A 22063-nucleotide genomic window follows, 5' to 3' on the forward strand; every position below is an offset into this window, starting at 1 on the left:
TATTCCAGTCCCAGGTGCAGCTATGCTTAAAGACCCCTCGGAGAGTAAGCTGGAGGCCATGCTAAAGTCCATGTATACAGCAACAGGGGTGATGCTTACACCTGTTTGAGTTGGAGTTTGGGTTAACAAGGCTGTAGTTGCATGGGTGAAACAGCTCAGGTTAGGCCTACAACAGGGTTTTTCCTCAGACCAGTTTATATTTCTTACCGATCACATTTGTGAATTGGTTGAGTATTTAGGTACGGCTTCATTGGATGTCGGACAAGTTTGTTCTCGGCTTGCGTCCCGTCAGACGCTGTGGTTTCATTCTTGACAGGCTGAGGCAGAGTCAAAATGAGGAATAGAGGCGTTGCCTTCTACTGATGTTATTTGGTCCTGAATTGGACAAATGGAATTCTCAGTCAACGGGGGAGGGGAAGAATCTGTTTTCCTGCCATTGCCTGCACCAGTTCCTAAAAGGAAATGCGCTGGACCAGCGTTCAAATCTTTTAGACATCAGTCCTTTCGATGCTGGGCTGGAGGAACAACCATGCAGAGGGACGTGGTTTTCAACAAACCACTAACCGTCGTCAGGACACAAAGGCCGCTGACAAACCAGTGGCATGATGGGTTTCCAGACCATCTTGGCTCTTCAGTTGTGGGAGCACGCCTTCAGAAGTTTCACTTTGCGTGGTTTCAGACATCACAGACAGATGGATCCGCAATTTTGTTTTCAAAGGTTTCAAAATAGAGATTGATTGTCTACCACCGATGCGGTTTTTTGAGCAGGTCTGCAGGCCGCTAATCAGTCTGTCATACATTCAGCAGTTTTGGTTCAGGTTCCAGTACACCAGCAAGGTCAAGGGTTTTATTCCAATTTTTTTTGTAGTACCAAAGCCGGATGGCTCAGTCACACAGATATGGAACCTAAAGGGGTTCAATCGGTACGTCACTTACTACACATTCAAGAACCACAGCAATTCATGATTTTGCGGGATCTCAAGGATGCGTACTTACACATTCCAATTTGGCCACCGCATCAGGCGTACTTAAGTTTGCAATAATACAAGTGCCTCGGGTATTCACAAAGGTGATGTCTGTGATGATAGTTCATCTCAGATCCCTGGGAGTGATAATCGTTCCGTACTTAGATGACCTTCTCATCAAGGCTTCATCTCAACAAATACTTCGTCAACATGCCTTACTGTTGTACAGTGTACTAGTTCAATACGGTTGGATTGTCAAAGAACTCAATTTTAGGAATGATTCTGATTACGGTGGATCAATGCATTTACCTGTCACAACAGAAAGTACATGCTATTCATCATCTAGTACTGCTAGTGCTCAAACCACGGACAGTCTCGGTGCATTTGTACATTCAACTGTTGAGACAGATGGGGGCATCTTTCAAAACACTCCAGTTCTGAAGATTTCACTCATGTCCCGTTCAACTGGATCTTCTCGCATAGTGATCCGGCTCTCGTCTACAAATACATCAGATGGTGCGCTTGTCTCCAGGGCCAGAGTATCACTACTCTTGTAGCTCCACATACACAATCTCACTGCGGGAAAAAGATTTGTAGCCTGGAATTGGATAATTCTGATGCTGGACGCAAGTCTCAAAGGTTGGGGAGCAGTGGTCCAACATTGTCAGTTTCAGGGTCTATGTTTAGACCGAGAAAGATTACTGTCAATCAGTGTCCTGGAACTCAGGGCAATTTACAACGCTCTGCGTCAGGCAGTTCACGTGCTCTTGTTTCAGACTGTTCAGGTTCAGTCGGACAACGCGACAGAAGTCGCATACATCAACAAACAAGGAGGGACTCGAAGTCGCATGGCCATGCGAGAAGTTGCTCGAATCCTCAATTGGGCCGAACATCTCCACGTGATATTGTTGGTGGTCTTCATACCAGGACTGCACAACTGGAAAGAAGATTATCTCAGTAGTCAGGATTTTCCTCCAGGAGAATGGGCCTTACATCCAGAAGTGTACCAGATGTTAGTCCAGCGGTAGAGTTACCCAAAGGTGGATCTAATGGCTTCTCGCCATAATCATCAGACAGTTATGTGTCCAGAACAAGAGAACCAAAGACAGTGGCAGTGGATGCTCTCACCATAGCGTGGCCGTACAGCCTCTTGTATCTATTTCCATTTCCGCTGCTTCCTCAGTTGCTAAAGTGGAACAAACGAGAGTCCACGACCGTCATACTAGTGGTGCCTCGTTGGCCTCGGAGAGTGTGGTTCTCGGATCTTAATGGTCTACTCGCAGATGATCCCTGGCTGATTCTGCTACGTCTAGACCTACTACAGTAGGGGTCGTTCCTTTACCCCGATTTAGCGTGGCTGCGTTTTACAGGGTGGCTGTTGAGACCTCTCAAGACGAGAGGGCATTCCACAGTTGGTTATACCAACCATGTTACGTGCTAGGAAGCCAGTTTCAGCAGCTCATTATCACAGGATTTGGCGAGCTTATATAGGTTGGTGTGAAGCTAGGATATTTCCGACATCTTCTTTCACGTTATCCCGTCTTTTGCTCTTTTTACAGACGTGGTTAGATGGAGGATTACGTTTAGCGACACTAACGGTGCAGGTCTCTGCCTTGTCAGTTTTCTTTCAAAGGCATTTGGCTCTTTTGCCAACAGTTCACAATTTCCTGCAAGGTGTCCTTAGAGTTCAGCCTCCATTCATTCCACCTACAGCTCCATGGGTCTTGAATCTGGTTTTGCATGTTTATTCAGTCAAGTTTTGAACCCTTGCAATACGTGGATGTTAAGTTTATAACTTGGAAAACTGTGTTTCTCCTAGCCTTAGCTTCAGCAAGGTGTGTTGCACAATTGGGTGCCTTGTCATGCAAGCCACCGTATCTGCTATTTCATACTGACAGAGCGGACCTTTGGACAAATCCCGCTTTTCTACCACAGGTAGTATCTTCTTTCACATCAATCAACCAATCGTAGTTCCTGTTTTTCAGAAGATTCAGGTACTCCAGCTACTTGTATGTGGTACGCACACGCCGCGTTTATGTAGCCCGAACATTAACTGTATGTATAACGGATACTTTGTTTGTTCTCTATGGTGCAGTCAAGATAGGTTGGCCAGCTTCCAAACAGACCTTGGCCAGATAGATTAACCTGACCATTCATCAGGTGCACTTTCATGCTAGTCTAAAACCGACTGCATGTGTCAGCACATTCCGTGCATTCTATGGGAACATCATGGGCAGCAGGTTATGGAGCTTCTACGACGCAACCTTGCCGTGCAGTTACATAGCCATCAGTGCACAAGTTTATGCGCTTTTACAAGTTTGATAATTCTGCGGCACCAGCTTCTAGCTTTGGCCGTCTACTGTTACAGGTGCCAAACAGCTCTCCTGCCCAAGAGGGAAGCTTTGGTACGTCCCAAAAGTACTCCAGTGACCCCTAGTGGATGAAAAAGAAAATATGATTTTGGTACTTACCAGATAGATCCTTTTCGTTGCACCCACAGGGGGCACTGGACACCCACCCAGAGCAGGTTCTCCTGGCTGGTGGTAAGTTCAGTAGTTCTTATGGTAACACATTTTCACCGACTTGTTCAAATGTTAATGTGATTGTTATCTATTGTCATGCCAATTTTCTAGTTGTCCGTTATGTTATAATGTTATATGTAATTCTCCGTTGTTTATCCTCTCTGTCGCTCCTATTTAGCTCAACAAAAAAACACTAAGGCGTCTTGGGAGTATGGAGAGGGAAGGAGAGTTACACATTCACATTTTTAAATGTGCCTATCCCTGCTATCGCACCGTCCATATCCCAAGAGTACTCTAGTGCCCCCTGTGGATTTAAAGAAAAGGATTTATCTGGTAAGTACCAAAAGCCTATTATCTGTAGTAATAATACAGGGACATGACTGTGGAGGTGAGGGGATCTGGGCGTATTTACAGTGATATTTATGTCTCCCCCATTTCACAGAGGTGTGAAGAAGACATCTGGTGAGCGTGAGACACCCAGCAGCCATCCTCGTGTGACAGGAGGACTGAGCAGGTCCCAGAGCCCCATCACGGTGCCTCCACCTCACTCACTGGTACATGAGAGACATAGTGACCAGAAGATCCAGGAATTCACCAACAAGATCATTCAGCTGCTGACTGGAGAGGTGACTGCTGGGAATGGGGCATTATACAGTAACACCAGGGGACGTGTCTGGGTGGTGACTGGAAAGGTGACTGCTGGGAATGGGGCATTATACAGTAACACCAGGGGATGTGACTGGGTGATGACTGGAGAGGTGACTGCTGGGAATGAGACACTATACAGTAACACCAGGGGATGTGTCTGGGTGATGACTGGAGAGGTGACTGCTGGGAATGGGACATTATACAGTAACACCAGGGGATGTGTCTGGGTGATGACTGGAGAGGTGACCGCTGGGAATGGGACATTATACAGTAACACCAGGGGACGTGTCTGGGTGATGACTGGAGAGGTGACTGCTGGGAATGGGGCATTATACAGTAACACCAGGGGATGTGTCTGGGTGATGACTGTATCACTGTGTGTGTGTCAGGTTCCTATAAGGTGTCAGGATGTCACTGTCTATGTCTCCATGCAGGAGGGTGAGTGTATAGAGGAACACAGGGGTCTGTACAAGGACGTGATGATGGAGAATCACCGACCCCTCTTATCACTGGGTAAGAGGAGACTCATGTATTGTACAGGGGAGAGCAGGTATGGGGGACCCCTATATACACACATCATTTGATAATCACATATATACACTGTACTCAGACACTGTGCATCTCCTACAGATGGGCCCAGTAACAGAGATACCCCAGAGAGATGTTCCCATCCACTGTATACCCAGGATTGTACAGAGGAGAATCACAGGACCCCACATGAGGATCAGGTAGGTGGGATTTAGGGTCTCACCAATATAACAAAGTGACTGTCACTATATAATGTGCAGAGGAGCTGTGTGTGTCTTATACACTGTTATACTTTTTAATATACTATTATTAATGTATATTGTTTTATGGGCTATTTAGGATGAATGTCTCACTGACATAAGATAGAAGATACAGAGGGAGAAGAAGAGACGTATGTGACTGATATGAAGGCAGAAGATATAGAGGGAGAAGAAGAGATGTATGTGACTGATATAAAGGCAGAAGATACAGAGGGAGAAGAAGAGACGTATGTGACTGATATAAAGGCAGAAGATATAGAGGGAGAAGAAGAGACGTATGTAACTGATATAAAGGCAGAAGATACAGAGGGAGAAGAAGAGACGTATGTGACTGATATAAAGGCAGAAGATACAGAGGGAGAAGAAGAGACATATGTGACTGATATGAAGGCAGAAGATATAGAGGGAGAAGAAGAGATGTATGTGACTGATATAAAGGCAGAAGATATAGAGGGAGAAGAAGAGACGTATGTGACTGATATAAAGGCAGAAGATATAGAGGGAGAAGAAGAGACGTATGTGACTGATATAAAGGCAGAAGATATAGAGGGAGAAGAAGAGACGTATGTGACTGATATAAAGGCAGAAGATATAGAGGGAGAAGAAGAGACGTATGTGACTGATATAAAGGCAGAAGATATAGAGGGAGAAGAAGAGACGTATGTGAGGGGTGATCAGCAGTGTAAGGAGGAGGAGATCCCTACAGATATCAGCACAGGTGAGTAATAAACACTAATTACAGAAAAGAGTCACATATTCTCCTTGCTCAGACACTGCAGCAATCCCTTCTCCTACACCCTCCTCTGTCGGTACAAACTAATGAGGAATATATATTTTCCCAGTGAGGGAGTCAGGAGCCATCAGCCCCTATTATACTCCTGCTCTCCCCCTCACATCATGTCACTGTGTGTTACCAGCCCAGAGATCTGACCAGTCTCCTCACCACACTCCCTGGTGTATCTCATACATCAGGAGCCATTAGCCCCTATTATACTCCTGCTCTCCCCCTCACAACATGTCACTGTGTGTTACCAGCCCAGAGATCTGACAAGTCTCCTTCCCACACTCTCTGGTGTATCTCATACATCAGGAGCCATCAGCCCCTATTATACTCCTGCTCTCACCCTCACATCATGTCACTGTGTGTTACCAGCCCAGAGATCTGACCAGTCTCCTCCCCACACTCTCTGGTGTATCTCTTACATCAGGAGCCATAAGCCCTTATTATACTCCTGCTCTCCCCCTCACATTATGTCATGTGTGTTACCAGCGCCACAAGAGATATAGCATGTTGGGTAGTTATTGGTAAACTGAGGGGGAGAGTGCAATGAAACATGTGATTCCTGAGTGGCTACCACCGCCACCTTCTGGTAAGCGAAATATTTTAATGCAAGGCGTCTCTTACGGGGAGAATTGAGACCTTTTACATTAAGACTTAGAAACGTCACCGTGATAGAGAGAGATCAGATCATGGTATGAAACATCTAGGATCATCTGTGTAAAGTCCAATAGAGTCTGTAGGGCGTGTGCATACTTCAAACTATCAAATAACAGAAAAAATAAAATAGTGAACTAAAATGGGAGACAAACAGAAATAGCGTCCATAAAGGAGCTATAGATTCCGTCACTAGGGTACCGTGACAGAAAGGCAGAAAAAGGTGGCAGTCTGGCCTAAAAGGGAAACCCACCAACTACCCCAAGTAGCCATATGACAGTGCAAAATCTAGTCATCATAGTAACAACTGTACAAAAAAATATCATATCTCAATGTAACCAATGTATCCAAAGGAGGTAAAGGCCAGGAACATGGCCTGATATCCAATTTAGGTTCTACCAACACAGATATAAGGGCAACAGGATGTTAGATGAATCAGTCATGCTTTACCTGAACACCCAAACATTCTAGAAAGGTATTATGTAACAGTGGATAGAATATCAGACCATATAGCAATTAAATAGCACAGGAAATAAAGATAAAAATATATGTTTAATACCCATAACAAGAGCAAATAAATCTGGCCCAAAAATAGATCCATGCCGAGTAACTTAGTCCCGGTTGGCACATGTTACAGTAGTAAACAAACTCTGAGTGTCTCTAACAGTCTTACCCCTTTAGCATATTACATCAAGACGGAAGACAACTCCTCCGGGATTGGTTTAGGTAAAGTGTCATGAGGGACTGTCAATAGGAATGTCCCACTTTTTCAGAATAGCAGGGTCATCCTCGGGTGAAGGTATCACTGTGAAGGCGCCGTTTCGCATCACAATATTCTTAGTAGGAAAGCCCCATTTGTATTGTACATTTCCTTGGGTGGAATAGACGCCTTTTGTCCAGCGTCACAGTAGAAATATCCAGAAATAGCTGCAGATTATCCAGGCACTAAGTTATGGACGAGGAATACCCAGCAACAGGGAACGCGGTCTGATCGTGGCGTCCCTGTTGCTAGGGTCTGAGCGGCTCCGTGCGCCCGGCGTCTAGGCGTTGCCAGGGAGCCGGCGGCTGAACGCGCCCGGCGTCCCTGGTTGCTAGGCGCCGGGCCGCACGGCCGAGCGGACCCCGGCGCCTAACAGTACCCCCCCCTTGAGGAGGGGTCAAGGAACCCCTAAATCCGGGTTTCTGAGGAAATTCTTGAAAAAATGTCCTTTTGAGCCTTGGGGCATGAAGGTCCTCATCTAGGACCCACGACCTTTCCTCAGGACCATAACCTCTCCAATGCACCAAAAAATAAAGCCGACCCCGGGACAACTTGGAATCGAGAACCTTCTCAACCAAGAACTCCTGCTGACCCTGTACATTAACTGGTGATCTCCCCTGAGATTTTTTACGAGGAAATCTGCTAGAAGAAACATATGGTTTGAGCAAAGAGCAATGGAAGGTATTTCCGATCCGCAAAGTTCTTGGTAACTGTAACCGGAAAGCAACTGGATTGACTTTTTTGATAATGAGAAATGGTCCAATAAATCTAGGACCCAATCTGGCTGAGGTTTGTCGAAGTTTGATATTGCGAGTCGACAACCACACCCTGTCTCCTACTTTAAAAGTGCACGGCCGCCGGAGCCTGTCAGAAAATCTTTTTTCCCTGAAAGCTGCTTTTTTGAGAGCCAGGTGCACTTTTTTCCAAATAAGTTTAAGATGAGAGGTCAGGGCCAGAGAGGAGACAGAGGAATGTTGAAAAAATGAATTAGCTCTGGGGTGGAAACCAAAAACTGCAAAAAATGGGGACACATTGGTGGAGGAATGACAGGCATTATTGTAAGCAAACTCCGCCAATGGAAGAAACTCAGACCAGTCATTTTGGAGTTTGGCCGAGTACAAACGCAAATATTGTTTTAGGGATTGGTTCACTCGCTCAGTCTGTCCATTGGATTGTGGATGATAACCGGAGGTTAATGATAATTTCATCTTAAACGAAGCACAAAAAGACTTCCAAAATTGTGCAATGAATTGTGGACCCCTGTCAGAAACAATATCAGTGGGTAACCCATGGAGTCTGAAAACATGACGGAGGAACAAGACTGCCAATCCCTGGGCAGATGGCAATCGGGGAAGAGCAATAAAATGGGCCATCTTACTAAAACGGTCCACTACCACCCATATGACTCTGCATCCAGCTGACAGAGGGAGATCCACCACAAAATCCATGGAGATATGCGACCATGGCCTAAGAGGAACATTCAAGGGCATAAGTTGACCAATAGGCAAAGAACGGGGAACTTTATGCTGTGCACAGACCTGACACGAAAAAACAAACTCTTTAATGTCTTTAGAAAGACCAGGCCACCACACTGAGCGGGATACCAGTTCCAAAGTTTTAGCGACTCCCAGATGCCCTGCAACTTTGCTATCATGAAATTCCTCTAAAACAGTTGCCCTCAAAGACTCAGGAACAAAAAGACGACCAGCAGGAGTATTTCCCGGAGCTTGATGTTGAAGCAGCTTCAATTGGGAAAAAACATCCTGTGTGAGACCTGCCTGAATGAATGAAGGCGGAAGTATGGGAGTAACAGGACTGTTGTCTTGAACGGGAAGAAAACTGCGTGAGAGGGCATCTGCCTTGGTATTCTTGGAACCAGGTCTGAAGGTGATAATGAATTTGAAACGAGTGAAAAATAAAGCCCAACGAGCCTGTCGGGCATTCAGTCGCTTAGCTGATTCAATGTATTGAAGATTTTTGTGATCAGTCAAAACTGAAATGGTATGGGTCGCTCCTTCAAGCCAATGTCTCCACTCCTCAAAAGCCCATTTAATAGCCAGCAACTCCCGGTTACCAACATCGTAGTTGGATTCTGCAGATGAGAATTTCCTGGACATAAAGGCACAAGGATGTAACTCAAGGGAATCTGGATCCTTCTGAGAAAGGATAGCCCCTACTCCAACCTCCGAGGCATCAACCTCAACAATGAAAGGCAATTCTGGGTTGGGATGTCTAAGGACAGGGGCTGAGACAAAGGCTTGTTTCAAGGCCTGAAAAGATACTTTAGCCTCACATGACCAATTGGTAGGATCTGCTCCCTTCTTAGTAAGTGCCACAATGGGAGCAACTAGGTCAGAGAAAGAGTGAATAAACCTTCTATAATAGTTTGCAAACCCTAAAAAGCGCTGAATTGCTTTTAAGTTGGTGGGTTGCGCCCAACTAAGGATGGCTTGGAGCTTCTTTGGTTCCATTCGGAATCCCCGAGGGGAAATAATGTACCCTAAAAAGGATACCTCCGTGACATGAAATTCACACTTCTCCAGCTTGGCATATAAGTGATTTTCACGTAATTTCTTTAGCACCTGACGCACCTGGGTAACATGTTGTTCTACAGAGTCAGAATATATCAAAATGTCGTCTAAATAGACCACGACGAATCTTCCCAGAAACTCACGGAGCACATCATTAATGAGATCCTGAAAAACTGCCGGAGCGTTAGATAGGCCGAATGGCATGACCAGATACTCATAGTGGCCTGACTGAGTACTGAATGCCGTTTTCCACTCATCCCCTGACCTGATTCTAATGAGGTTATATGCTCCTCTAAGATCAATCTTAGAAAAAATAACAGCCGAACGTAGCTGATCAAAGAGGACAGAGATCAGCGGCAGGGGGTAAGTATTCTTTACTGAGATCTTATTCAACGCTCTAAAGTCAATGCAGGGTCTGAGGGAACCATCTTTCTTCTCTACGAAGAAGAAACCTGCACTTAAAGGGGATTTAGATGGCCTGATAAACCCTTTCTCAAGACTTTCTTTCACATACTCATTCATGGCAACAGTTTCAGGACCAGACAATGCATATAACCTTCCTTTAGGCAACGTGGCACCAGGAATTAACTCTATGGTACAATCATAAGGCCTATGGGGAGGCAAAATATCCGCATTGCCCTTGGAAAACACATCCAAAAAATCCTGGTATTCTCCAGGAATATGTGCGGACCCGGCAGCGGCTACTCGGATAGGAAGCGTAATACATTCTTTATCACAGATGGTACCCCATTGTAGGATCTCCCCAGACTGCCAATCTATGATGGGATTATGAAAGGCCAGCCAAGGGTGACCCAGAACCACAGGAACTGCTGGACAATGGGTAAGAAAAAACTCAATCTTTTCAGAATGTAGAGCTCCCACCGAGAGCAAAACAGGAGGAGTACATAGGGAAATAACCCCATTGGATAAGGGACTCCCATCTAAACCATGCATGGTGATACACCTACCTAAGGTTAGCTGAGGAATACCTAAGGCCTTGGCCCATGTTAGGTCCATAAAGTTTCCTGCAGCTCCACTGTCCACAAAAGCAGAGACCGAGGAACAGAGGCTGTCATAAGAAACTTTAGCTGGAACCAACAGTGAATTATTTGAGGAGATGAGCTGTAGACCAAAGTGAACCCCCTCACTATTCACTTGGTCAGGAAGTTTCCCGACTTGTTTGGACAACTACGGGCAAAATGTCCCTTACCTCCGCAGTATAAACACAGACCAGAATTTTGCCTCCTGGTTCTTTCTTCCGGAGACAATTTGGAGAGACCAATCTGCATAGGTTCCTCCATGTCTACAGGAACGGAAGGAACACAGGGAAAAGAAACTACAGATGCCTCTTTTTCAGCCCTCCGCTCTCTGAGCCGACGATCTATTTTAATAGAGAGCTCCATGAGTTTATCAAGGGTCTCAGGAGCGGGATACTGAAGGAGACTGTCTTTTATAGATTCAGATAAGCCGAGGTGAAACTGACTGCGCAGGGCAGGGTCATTCCAGCCACAGTCGTTCGACCAACGGCGAAACTCCGTACAATAATTCTCTGCAGGATTCCTACCCTGTCTAAGAGCACGCAACTGACTTTCTGCGGACGCCTCTCTATCAGGGTCATCATACAATAGCCCCAAAGATTTTAAAAAGGCGTTTACAGACGATAAGGCCGGATCGTCTGTCTTTAAACCAAAAGCCCAGGTCTGAGGATCCCCCTGAAGCAGAGAAATAATAATTCCAACCCGCTGAGCCTCCGTACCTGAGGAGACTGGTCTTAACCGAAAATAAAGTTTACAAGACTCTTTAAAATTAAAAAACTGTTTTCTATCCCCAGAAAAACGGTCAGGCAGATGCATCTTTGGTTCAGGGATGACCCTCGGGGAAGTCCGTAACAGATCTTCCTGTGAGCTCACCCGGAGGGACAGATCCTGAACCATCTGAGTAAGTTCTTGAATCTGACTAACTAAAAACTGGCCAGGATTTGGCCCAACACCGGTGGGATTCATGAGACCGACAAAATTCTCCCAACTGAATAAGTGAAAAAATTAACTCTAGTTAAAAATTTTTCTTTTGTCTGGCCGGTGATAATGTTATGATTCCTGTACTCCCGACTGGAGAAGATCTTATGACAGGGATCTGAGTACAGGAACAATATACTGGTTGTGGGAGCTGGAGAGCCTAGTAACCCCTGGCGCCCTAACTCCGTTGTCTCGCCCGTGTTATCAGAAATCCCCTGCGAGACTATGGTTGCTTGAGCCCATGGCAGCCGCGTTCGAAGGGCGGATTATGTCTGCCCAACCCCGATGCCCCCGCAGGTCTTAATGGGAGACAAGGGGAAGTCCGAGACAGGGTGATAACAAGGGGCCCTCTGACTAAACAACCAGGCCAGGGGTTACAAGCTAACTAACAAATTCAAAAGGTATGTGCGGACAAGCCGCCAGGGAAAAAGGACAACCAAGGATCCACTGATCCGACACTCCTATCCAGCACCGCCAGACACCAGAGTGGATCTTGTGGAAGCGGAATCCTCCGCAAAAGCTCCAGAACACAATAAAGCAAATAATAAACAGTAGCGGACAAGCCGCAACACACGGCAGCGCCGCGACTCACGAACGCCACCAGATGTTAAGGTGCTGGGTCAGACTCCAGGAACAGATGGTAACTTCCGAGTACAGGATCACTGACAACAGGAACAATCGAATGGACCGGGACTAGGAACTCTCTCTGCAGCAGACACAGGCAAACAGGAAGCTATCACCGGCGTCTGTGAGAAGTCCTGGGAGTGCTTATATTTGAGAGCCCTCCAATCCTGATCCAGACAGGGTAATTACATAATGATGCCGTGCAGCTGCATGCTGCACGGCCAAAACACACAAGCACTGATTTAATTAAGACCCAGCAACAGGGAACGCGGTCTGATCGTAGCGTCCCTGTTGCTAGGGTCTGAGCGGCTCCGTGCGCCCGGCGTCTAGGCGTTGCCAGGGAGCCGGCGGCTGAACGCGCCCGGCGTCCCTGGTTGCTAGGCGCCGGCCCGCACGGCCGAGCGGACCCCGGCGCCTAACAGCATTCTTTAATGTGAAAAAGTGGACCCTTAGCAGAGTGTCCCTCAGTGCTTGGATAGGGGCCTGTTTGGACTTTGGGAGTCTATGGATCCTATCAATAAGAAGGTCTGCGGCAGAAGCCTTCAGTGAAAGTTTCTGAAAAGAGAACCGTGGCATAATCATAAAGCTCAGCATTTGTAACATAATCCATAACGCCCATTATTCTGATATTATTTCTCCGAGACCTGTCTTCTAAATCAATGACTTTATCACATATAGAGAACATGTCTTCCTGAAGGGAGCGTAGAGTAGCAGGACCATCTATAGTGTCTTAAGAAGTCTTCAGCCATTACAGCTGGGCTGTGCATCTGGCAAGAAGTAGCAGATGATGATGTAGCAGTCTCAGAAGGACCACCTGAATTCGAGGTACCAAAGAGATGGACAGGTGGGGCCTTTTTAACCTTTTTTGGAGGTATTGTAAGCCGGCTACAAAGAGACGGACCTCTCAGAGATAGGAAAATACAAACAATCTATAAATAAATGGAGCAGTAGTACACTGTCAGGAGGTTACATCAAGATTACTTAGTTCAAAATTAAAGTCTTAGTCGGGCTGATGGGGGTATCCGAGCCCAAATTTCAAGTAAACATGATGTAATGCAACTCAAATAACACAGTAATGACCAAAAAATTCCACTAGAGGTCAGCGTGATCACAGACGTGAAGTACTCCGCACAGAGAGACACAAATGGCTAAATATATTCAGTGAATAAATCCACAAAATAATATACTGTGAGGTTGTAATCAGAGTTTAATGAGCTGTACTCAGACGATACTTGATACTGGGCTCTGCATGTAGACTGAGAGGAAGTAGATTATAGTGGTACCATATAAATAGAAGGTAGTTTCACCTCCAGGCAAATGCTTCAATTTAGTGTAGTGACCCCGGTCCAGCCGTCAGGACATTTATTTAGCGGCTTATATCAATTTTACACCTTATTGAAGGCAGAAGGCAAAGCATGCGATGGCCAGGCACCAGGATCCAAACTGGCAGCCATCTCACTTCCCAATACCACCGCCGGGCTCCAGTGACTGTGGGCAGCCCGTTCTGTCCCCAGCAGTAGTGGGAGCTGTGCACCCGTCTGAGACAAAAGCGCCTCCAAGTCAGGAGTCCGGAGCGTGCAGGAAAGACTGAGTGCACTTAGCCCCAGAATACAGCCTGTGGCTTCAGCGGTGTCACTAGGCTGCGGCAGTGAACGGTGCCCGGAGTGAGCGGCGCAAACGGATTTTGGACAGAAGGAGTGGGGGACTTAATAGATTGGGTCTTGGTCCCAGTGGCGGCTGAGAGCTATCAGGTAGGGTAGATAAGAAGCCACTTAGTGAGGAGTGCTCCAGAAAGCACGTCTGGATAGATCACGCCCCTTTTATTTATTATTTTATATACTAACAGGGGTGACAGGTGTGGTACATCCCTGCAAAGGCAGATCCAATCTTTCTCATTAGACTCTGCTGTTTTCCCCTGACTCTCACTCAGATGTTCACTGCTGCCAGTAGCACACGTGTGAGAAGCAGAAGTATGGTGGCAGCTGTATTGATCCTGATATGTAATTCTCTGTATCATACTTAACGTACACACATCATCCTTATTACTATTGAGAGTATAGAGGTAAGACACTGATGATGGGAGGGGGGGGGTTTGTAAAAATGGATTATAACCTAGCAGATGATGAGGATTACAGGGTATTATATGGTGTATTGCATGTAAAGTACCTTGTTCCACACCTACTCTGCTGTAGCAATATACGTTATATAAGGGTGAGTAACACATATACAGGCTTACCAGCGTATGAGCACACACATAAAGGAATGCTACCTTACCAATGCTTCCAGGAGTAACGTTAGGAGACATTTCTCTGATCCATCAGCTCATATGACTGATGTTATTGTTCATCTAGAATCTCCAATTCATACGATATGTTCCACATCCATTATTTTACATTGGTGCTGACATAGGACTTGGCGAGTGACTACATCTCCATTTATACTTCATGGTTAGTTACCAGTACAATAGAGAGATATATCTAAGTCTTATTATAATACATTTGTTATTGTGAGTGTTCTCAGGAGGGTGGACACAATGATAGTCTGAGACACAATGTTATAAAGCCTTCATTAAAAGTTATGTTTTATTATACACACACATTTACAATTAAGTGTCCCAGAGAGTCGTCTTCTCCTATTGTTTACAAGATTAATATTGTTACAGAAAATGTCACATTTCCATAATGTATTTTATTTCCAGCAGATGGACACACAAGCAGGAATATCTCAGAAGGACATCTAATGTTATCCCCGGATTGTGACATAAAAGATAATGACAGTAGACAGGATTCTCCAGGAGATAACCCCATTACCCCAATTATACATCCAGCTCTATCAGCTGAGCCCTCTGATCCTGGGAAATGTTCTCCTGATCACTCTGATATTGGTGCATCTGTTACAGCTCTGACAGTAGATACAGTGTTTCCCTGTTCTATAGATGCCAACTATTTTACACAGAACACAAAGCTTATAACCCATCAGCCAGTTAAAGCAAGCGAGAGGCCATTTCCATGTTCTGAGTGTGGGAAATATTTTACATACAAATCAGCTTTTGTTACACATCAGAGATATCACACAGGTGAGAAACCATTTCCATGTTCTGAGTGTGGGAAATGTTTTGCACGGAAATCAAATCTTGTTAAACATCAGAGTAGTCACACAGGTGAGAGGCCATTTTCTTGCTCTGAGTGCGAGAAATGTTTTACACGGAAATCAAATCTTGTTAAACATAAGAGTAGTCATACAGGTGAGAGACCATTTCCATGTTCTGAGTGTGGGCAATGTTTTGCACAGAAATCACATCTTGTTACACATCAGAGAAGCCACACAGGTGAGAAGCCTTTTCCATGTTCTGAGTGTGGAAAATGTTTTGCACAGAAATCCAATCTTGTTACACATCAGAGAAGTCACACAGGTGAGAAGCCATTTTCTTGCTCTGAGTGTGGGAAATGTTTTGGACGCAAATCAGATCTTGTTACACATCAGAGAAGTCACACAGATAAGAATCCATTTCCATGTTCTGAGTGTGGGGAATGTTTTGCACACAAATCAGATCTTGTTATACATCAGAGAAGTCACAGAGGTGAGAATCCATATCTATGTTCTGAGTGTGGGAAATGTTTTGCACACAAATCACATCTTGTTACACATCAGAGAAGTCACACAGGTGAGAAGCCATTTTATTGCTCTGAGTGTGGGAAATGTTTTACCCAGAAATCATGTCTTGTTATACATCAGAGAAGTCACACAGGTGAGAAGCCATTTCCATGTTCTGAGTGTGGGAAATGTTTTGCACACAAATCAGATCTTGTTATTCATCACAGAAGTCACACAGGTGAGAAGCCATTTTCTTGCTCTGAGTGCGGGAAATGTTTTGCACAGAAATCACATCTTGTTACACATCAGAGAAGTCACACAGGTGAGAAGCCATTTTATTGCTCTGAGTGTGGGAAATGTTTTACCCAGAAATCAAGTCTTGTTACACATCAGAGAAGTCACACAGGTGAGAAGCCATTTTATTGCTCTGTGTGTGGGAAATGTTTTACCCAGAAATCAAGTCTTATTATACATCAGAGAAGTCACACGGGTGAGAAGCCATTTCCATACTCTGAGAAATAAATCAGCTCTTGTTGCACACAACAGACATCACTTAGGTGAGGAACCATTTTAATCTTCTGGAGTATACTCATCATTGCCATGCGTTTTTCTTCAAGGTTCTTATCCTATCTTCTATGCTTTTTGCAGTATACATGCTACCACTGGGTGAAATATTCAGATGTCATGCCCTCATCTACCACTGCTATGCAGATGACCTGTCTTTTGCTCCAGGTACCCAGTACCAATCCTAAATGGTTGTCTAGCTGAGCTCCAGGTGTTGGTGATGCCAGTTGGCTGTGACTCAGTCCTGGGGAAACAGGTCTTTATGATAGAAGCTCACCACCAAAGGGCAGGGCTACAGCTCAGCTTTGCAAAGCAACCAGACTTACGCTTGGGGATTCAGAGTTACAAAATGCTGATCATGTGCGGAATCTTGGTATCCTGGATGTTGGAGTGACACTTAGATATCAGGTATCTGCCACAATCAGATTGTCATCTGAGGAACATAGCCAGACTCCACCACTTATTTCCCTCAGAAGATCTACCTACAGTCATACATACACTTGTATAATCACGCATAGACTACTTCAATGTCCTCTAACTGGGTCTCCCAGCAAAAGAATTGCACCGCTTGTAGCTTGTACAGAATGCAGCAGCCAGGCTGTTACCTAACCAGCCCGTTCCTGCCACATAACACCCATTCTCTACTCCCTTCACCGGCTGCCAGTAAGATGGGGACTATTAATCTTACTGACTCTCCCAGCCCTACATGACCGGGGTCCAAGGTACCAGAAGCAGCGTCTTCCTCCTTACTGCCCAGCTTGCTTCCATCTGCAGATGGACTGTTACCAGCAGTTCCAAGAATCCTCAAGAAGTTCTGAGATGTCAGAGTGGAGACATGTTGGATGGCACTATTGCTGTGGTGGGGACTGCCGGAGGCACTATCTGTGGCTAGTATCCCCAAGCGGTGCTGAGGTGTCAGAGGGGAGAGACAGGGTGGGTGGCACTAGTGCTGTAATTGGGTTGCCAGATGCACTATGGGTAATTTATTTTTCATCCACTTGGGGTCACTGGAGTACTCGAGATATGAACGGAGAGTTAGCAGGAACAGGCACATTTAAATTAGTAACCTTCCTTCCCCTCCATACTCCCAAAGGTACCTCACGTGGGGAGTTCTCCACAGTTTTTCTATTTTTCATAGATTTTTTCTTTTTTACACTCAATCCCTTCCCAGATTATTAAGAAGCTTTGGTCCGGGATTGTTTGTGCTGCTGCTGCAGCAATTGGCTTGTCGGTGCTCAGGAGAGGAGCACGAGTACGGCAGCTGCCGCGAGTCTGTCTTTAGAAGGAGGAGAGGGGGGAGGCTGAGCACAATATATATCGGTTAATATGGTAATAAGTTTCATCTTGCATGCTTTATTATACTTGAGTATAGGCATGCACATGGCAGGATGCCATTTTAACCTTACTTCCTGGTTCTTCTTGCAGGAAGTTTGCTGCTGTCCTACAACACTCGGCCACTGAAGGAGTTGGGGTGTTAGTAGGAATTCGGTACAGCACAGGTTTCACTGATTATAGTGTGTCCCACGTACACTGCACTTCTGGGTTATACACACTTTAGTTACATTTTTACTGAGTCGTGGGACTTGTCTGTTTTTTGTCTACTTGTCTGTGTACATAATGAGTAAGGTAAATGCAAAATCAAAAAAGCAGCTTAGCTGCAAGGTCTGTGAGAGTGTGTTACCTGACGGAACTGCTGCATGCACAGTATGTCTTGCAAATACGACTGCAAATACGAACCCATACCCAGATCCTCCTTGGGTAATGTCTGGGTTACAATCAAAATTGGAAGCTGCGCGATAGGAGCGTGAGACGGATAGATCTGAGGCTAGGGTAATACCAGAAGGGGCTCAGGAGATGTCTAGGGCTTTGCAAGGCTTACAAAAGTCCAAGTCTAGCTCAGTTCCGAAAGATAGTTAGCATTTGTTTTATAACTTACCAGTTTCAGCGATGTTGCATTCTGACGATTCAATGCCAGACCTGATAGCTCAAGAGGAACATGAGGAAGGTGAATTGGGCCAGAAGTCAGATAATGAGGTTACTGATAGTCTGGCCATTGATAATCTCATCGGTCAGTACATCAGGTTCTAAATTTTACGGAGATTGAAGAACCTCTTTCAAATGATGAAGTGTTATTTGCTAAAAGACGGAGAACACCGGTGTGTTTTCCTTATTCAGATTCTCTGAATAAGCAGTTAACAGAAGCATGGAAGAATCCGGATAAACGGTTTTCTATGCCTCAACGGTTTCTGTCAAGTTACCCGTTCCCAGAGTCTATGACGTCTAAATGGTGAAATTGGCCGGCTGTGGATTCCTTGGTGTCAAAACTTTCTAAGAAGTTAACCATTCCAGTTCCAGCTGCTATGACGCTTAAAGGCCCATCAGAGTGTAAGCTAGACGCTATGCTAAAGTCAGTGTATACAGCAGTAGGGGTGTTGCTTAGACCTGCTTTGGTTGGAGTTTGGATTAACAAGGCTGTAGTTGCATGGGCAACACAGCTTAAGTTGGGCCTACAAGAAGAACATCTGTGAATCTGCTGAGTATCTAGGTATGGCTTTTATGGACGTCGGCCTGGTTAGTTCTCACCTTTCAGCTTCACAAGTTGCAGCACAACGTGCACTTTGGCTGCATTCTTGGCAGGCGGAGGCAGAGTCCAAATGAGGAATAGATGCATTGCCTTATGCTGGCGAGATGTTGTTTGGTCCTGAATTGGACAAATGGATTTCTCAGGCCACGGGGAGAAAGTCTGTTTTCCTACCATTGCCTTTACAGGTTCCTAAATGTAAATTATCTGGATCAGCATTCAAATCCTATAGACCTCAGTCCTTTCGAGGCCATGCTAGAAGAACAACCATACACAGTAGACATGGTAGATGACGTGGTTTTCAATAAACCACTAACCGTCATGACACTAAGACGACCGACAAGCCAGTGGCATGACGGGCTTCCAGCCCATCTCGTATCTTCAGTTGTGGGTGTGACAACTGAGGCTGACTTAGGGAAGCTTCAGATGTAGGGGCTGGCGTGTAGGTGAACCGTGGAGGTAAGATTAGGTTCCTAGAAATGCAGGATGTTTGAACACCATCAACCCAAAGGCGTGACCACAACAATGGAGTAAAATATAAAAGTCAATTTATTGAACACACAGTATATATCTTGGCAATGAGATATCTTCAACAGTGAGTGCAGAATGAAATGCAGTACAGTTCCTGGGAATGCAGCTGGTATTTGAGACTGTGGCTATGCAGAACAAGATGACAAAAGTCCTTGCCAAAATCCGGAGTTGAAAAGTCTGTGGCCACAGCTAACCGCTGTAATGAGGAACCAGCAAGTACCGCCCAGTAGGTGGCAGACAGGAGACTGGGATAGGCACTGTTACACTGAGGTTGAAGTGAAGTAGATAGAGTTGCCAGAGACTGCCGAACGGAACCGGTGTGAGGAAAGATGTGCTGAACTCACCACTGGAGCAACAGTTTGATGGTGAACATTGATGGATACTGTGGTCCGATGTTGTGTAGAAGGAGATGCAGAGTGATATATGAATACCGCTAGAGATGACGTGAAGCACCGCTGTAGGCAGATGGTAACACCAAGCACTGCTGGAAGCTGAGGGTGATGTAAGTGACGCGCTGGAAGCCAGTGACACTTTACCACAGAGGCTAGTGAGCGATGCTGTAGATAATGGAAGTAGTAACAATACCAAGACACCGCTGGAAGCAGAGCAGGTCCACAGCTGGAAGCCAATGTCAGGATCGAAGTAGATAGCCAGGAAGCAGAGCTGGAACACTGCAGGAGTCAGGCTGCACCGCAGGGAGGTAATTGGTGCCGGTCTCTTGGAGAAGCTGAATCACAGGAGCTGGAGTACCTGGAAAGTCAAGCTGAGAATTCACCAAACAGGAGAGACATGTATGCAAGGATTGACAACCAAAGCACTGACCCTTACCCAACCCTGGAGCAGGATATTTATACCAGCTGGTGAGCCTGGATTGGCTGGATAATATAGGCAGAGTCCAGACTGCAGCGGATAGGCTGAAAACAACGTGATAAAAAACAAACATGGCTGCGCCCATGTTTGAAACTGGAAGGAAAGTCTGTCTGTATTTTACATGTGGGAATCGGCAGTAATGGCCGCGGAGGGCAGGAGATGCCAAACTTTAAACAAATGGATGTTTTGTGTAATATTGCCATGCCAGCGCTGCGGCAATCAGAGAGGAGAACCTTGAGACACAGATATGCAGTGCGCTGCCCGCAGACAGCGCAGGTGGAATCCAGGCCTGGAACGCCGGGCCAGTCTCAGAAGGCACTTAGCAGGTAAATAATGGGGGTAATAACCCGGATCGTGACAGTGGGAGCACGCCTTCAGACGTTTCATTTGGCGTGGTTTCAGACATCCATAGATGGGTGGATCCGCAATTTAGTGTCCAAATGTTACAAATTAGAGTTTGATTGTCTTTCACCAATGCGATTTTTCAAGACATGTCTGCCTGTATCAGGAGACAAGAAGGCGGTTCTGTAGACCATGATTCAGTCTCTCGTAGAGTCAGCAGTTTTGATTCCGGTCCCAGATCACCAACAGGGTCAAGGTTACTATTCCAGTCTTTTTGTAGTACCAAAGCTGGATGTCTCTGTCAGACCGATATTGAACCTAAAGGGGCTCAATCACTACATCGCTTACTACAGATTCAAGATGGAATCCCTGCATTCAGTGATTGCAGGTTTAGAGCCACATAAATTCATGATTTCTCTGGATCTCAGGGATGCGTACTTACACATTCCAATTTGGCCACCACATCAGGTGTACTTAAGGTTTGCAGTACAACAAAACCATTATCAATTTCAGGCACTACCATTTGGCCTCTCGTCAGTACCTCGGGTGTTCACGAAGGGGATGTCTCTGATGATAGCTCATCTCAGATCCCTGGGAGTGATAATAGTTCTGTACTTCTCATCAAAGCTCCGTCTCAACAGATACTCCTTCAACATAGAAATTGGTTTTGAATCGGCGCTCCACAGCACACACAAACCCAATTAAACTCTGATAGCTGCTCACCAGTTGTGGACGGGCTGTCCCAACAGATTATCAATAAGATCAAAAAAAGCAAAAGAAGGGAGCGCTAGGAGAGTCTAATATTACATTTATTAATGAAACAGTGTTTCAAATGCCACATGAATCACAATATAGCCTAGTAAAAAGTATACACATTTATTTAATAAAATACTGTATTAAATACAGCTGCAATGTATCACCTGAATTAAAAAATAAATAGTGAAATGACACTTAATATAACCCGTATTTTGGCCGTGCGTCCACGGACTAAAAGGTTTTATGGATTAGTTAGTTAGGAAAGATGGTGACGTCTTTCAAATCACTCCAGTTCGGAAGATTTCACTCACGTCCTTTTCAACTAGATGTTCTCGCACAGTGGACAGGCTCGCATTTACAAATTCATCAGATGGTGAGGCTGTCTCCAAGGGCCAGAATACCACTACTCTGGTGGCTCCAAGTACACAATCTCACAGCAAGAAAAATATTTGGAGTCTGGAATTGGATTATTCTGATGACAGACGCAAGTCTCAGAGGTTGGGGAGCAGTGGTCCAAAATTGTCAGTTTCAGGGTCT

General features: G+C 45.4%; 1 protein-coding gene across 1 annotated transcript in view; it reads left to right on the plus strand.

Moving 5' to 3' along the window:
- Window positions 1–22063, plus strand: part of LOC134983430 (zinc finger protein Xfin-like) — a gene marked incomplete at its 3' end in the record, with an annotated part of 183717 nt that overhangs the window by 123184 nt on the left and 38470 nt on the right. Inside the window, exons 8-11 of the mRNA XM_063949110.1 lie at window positions 14992–16402; window positions 18386–18514; window positions 18622–18733; window positions 19216–19418. Of these exons, the coding sequence (XP_063805180.1) occupies window positions 14992–16402; window positions 18386–18514; window positions 18622–18733; window positions 19216–19418 (1855 nt within the window). The remainder of the gene's footprint in view (window positions 1–14991; window positions 16403–18385; window positions 18515–18621; window positions 18734–19215; window positions 19419–22063) is intronic.

This window comes from Pseudophryne corroboree (assembly GCF_028390025.1).
Source record: "Pseudophryne corroboree isolate aPseCor3 chromosome 3 unlocalized genomic scaffold, aPseCor3.hap2 SUPER_3_unloc_15, whole genome shotgun sequence".
Taxonomy (NCBI): Eukaryota; Metazoa; Chordata; class Amphibia; order Anura; family Myobatrachidae; genus Pseudophryne; species Pseudophryne corroboree.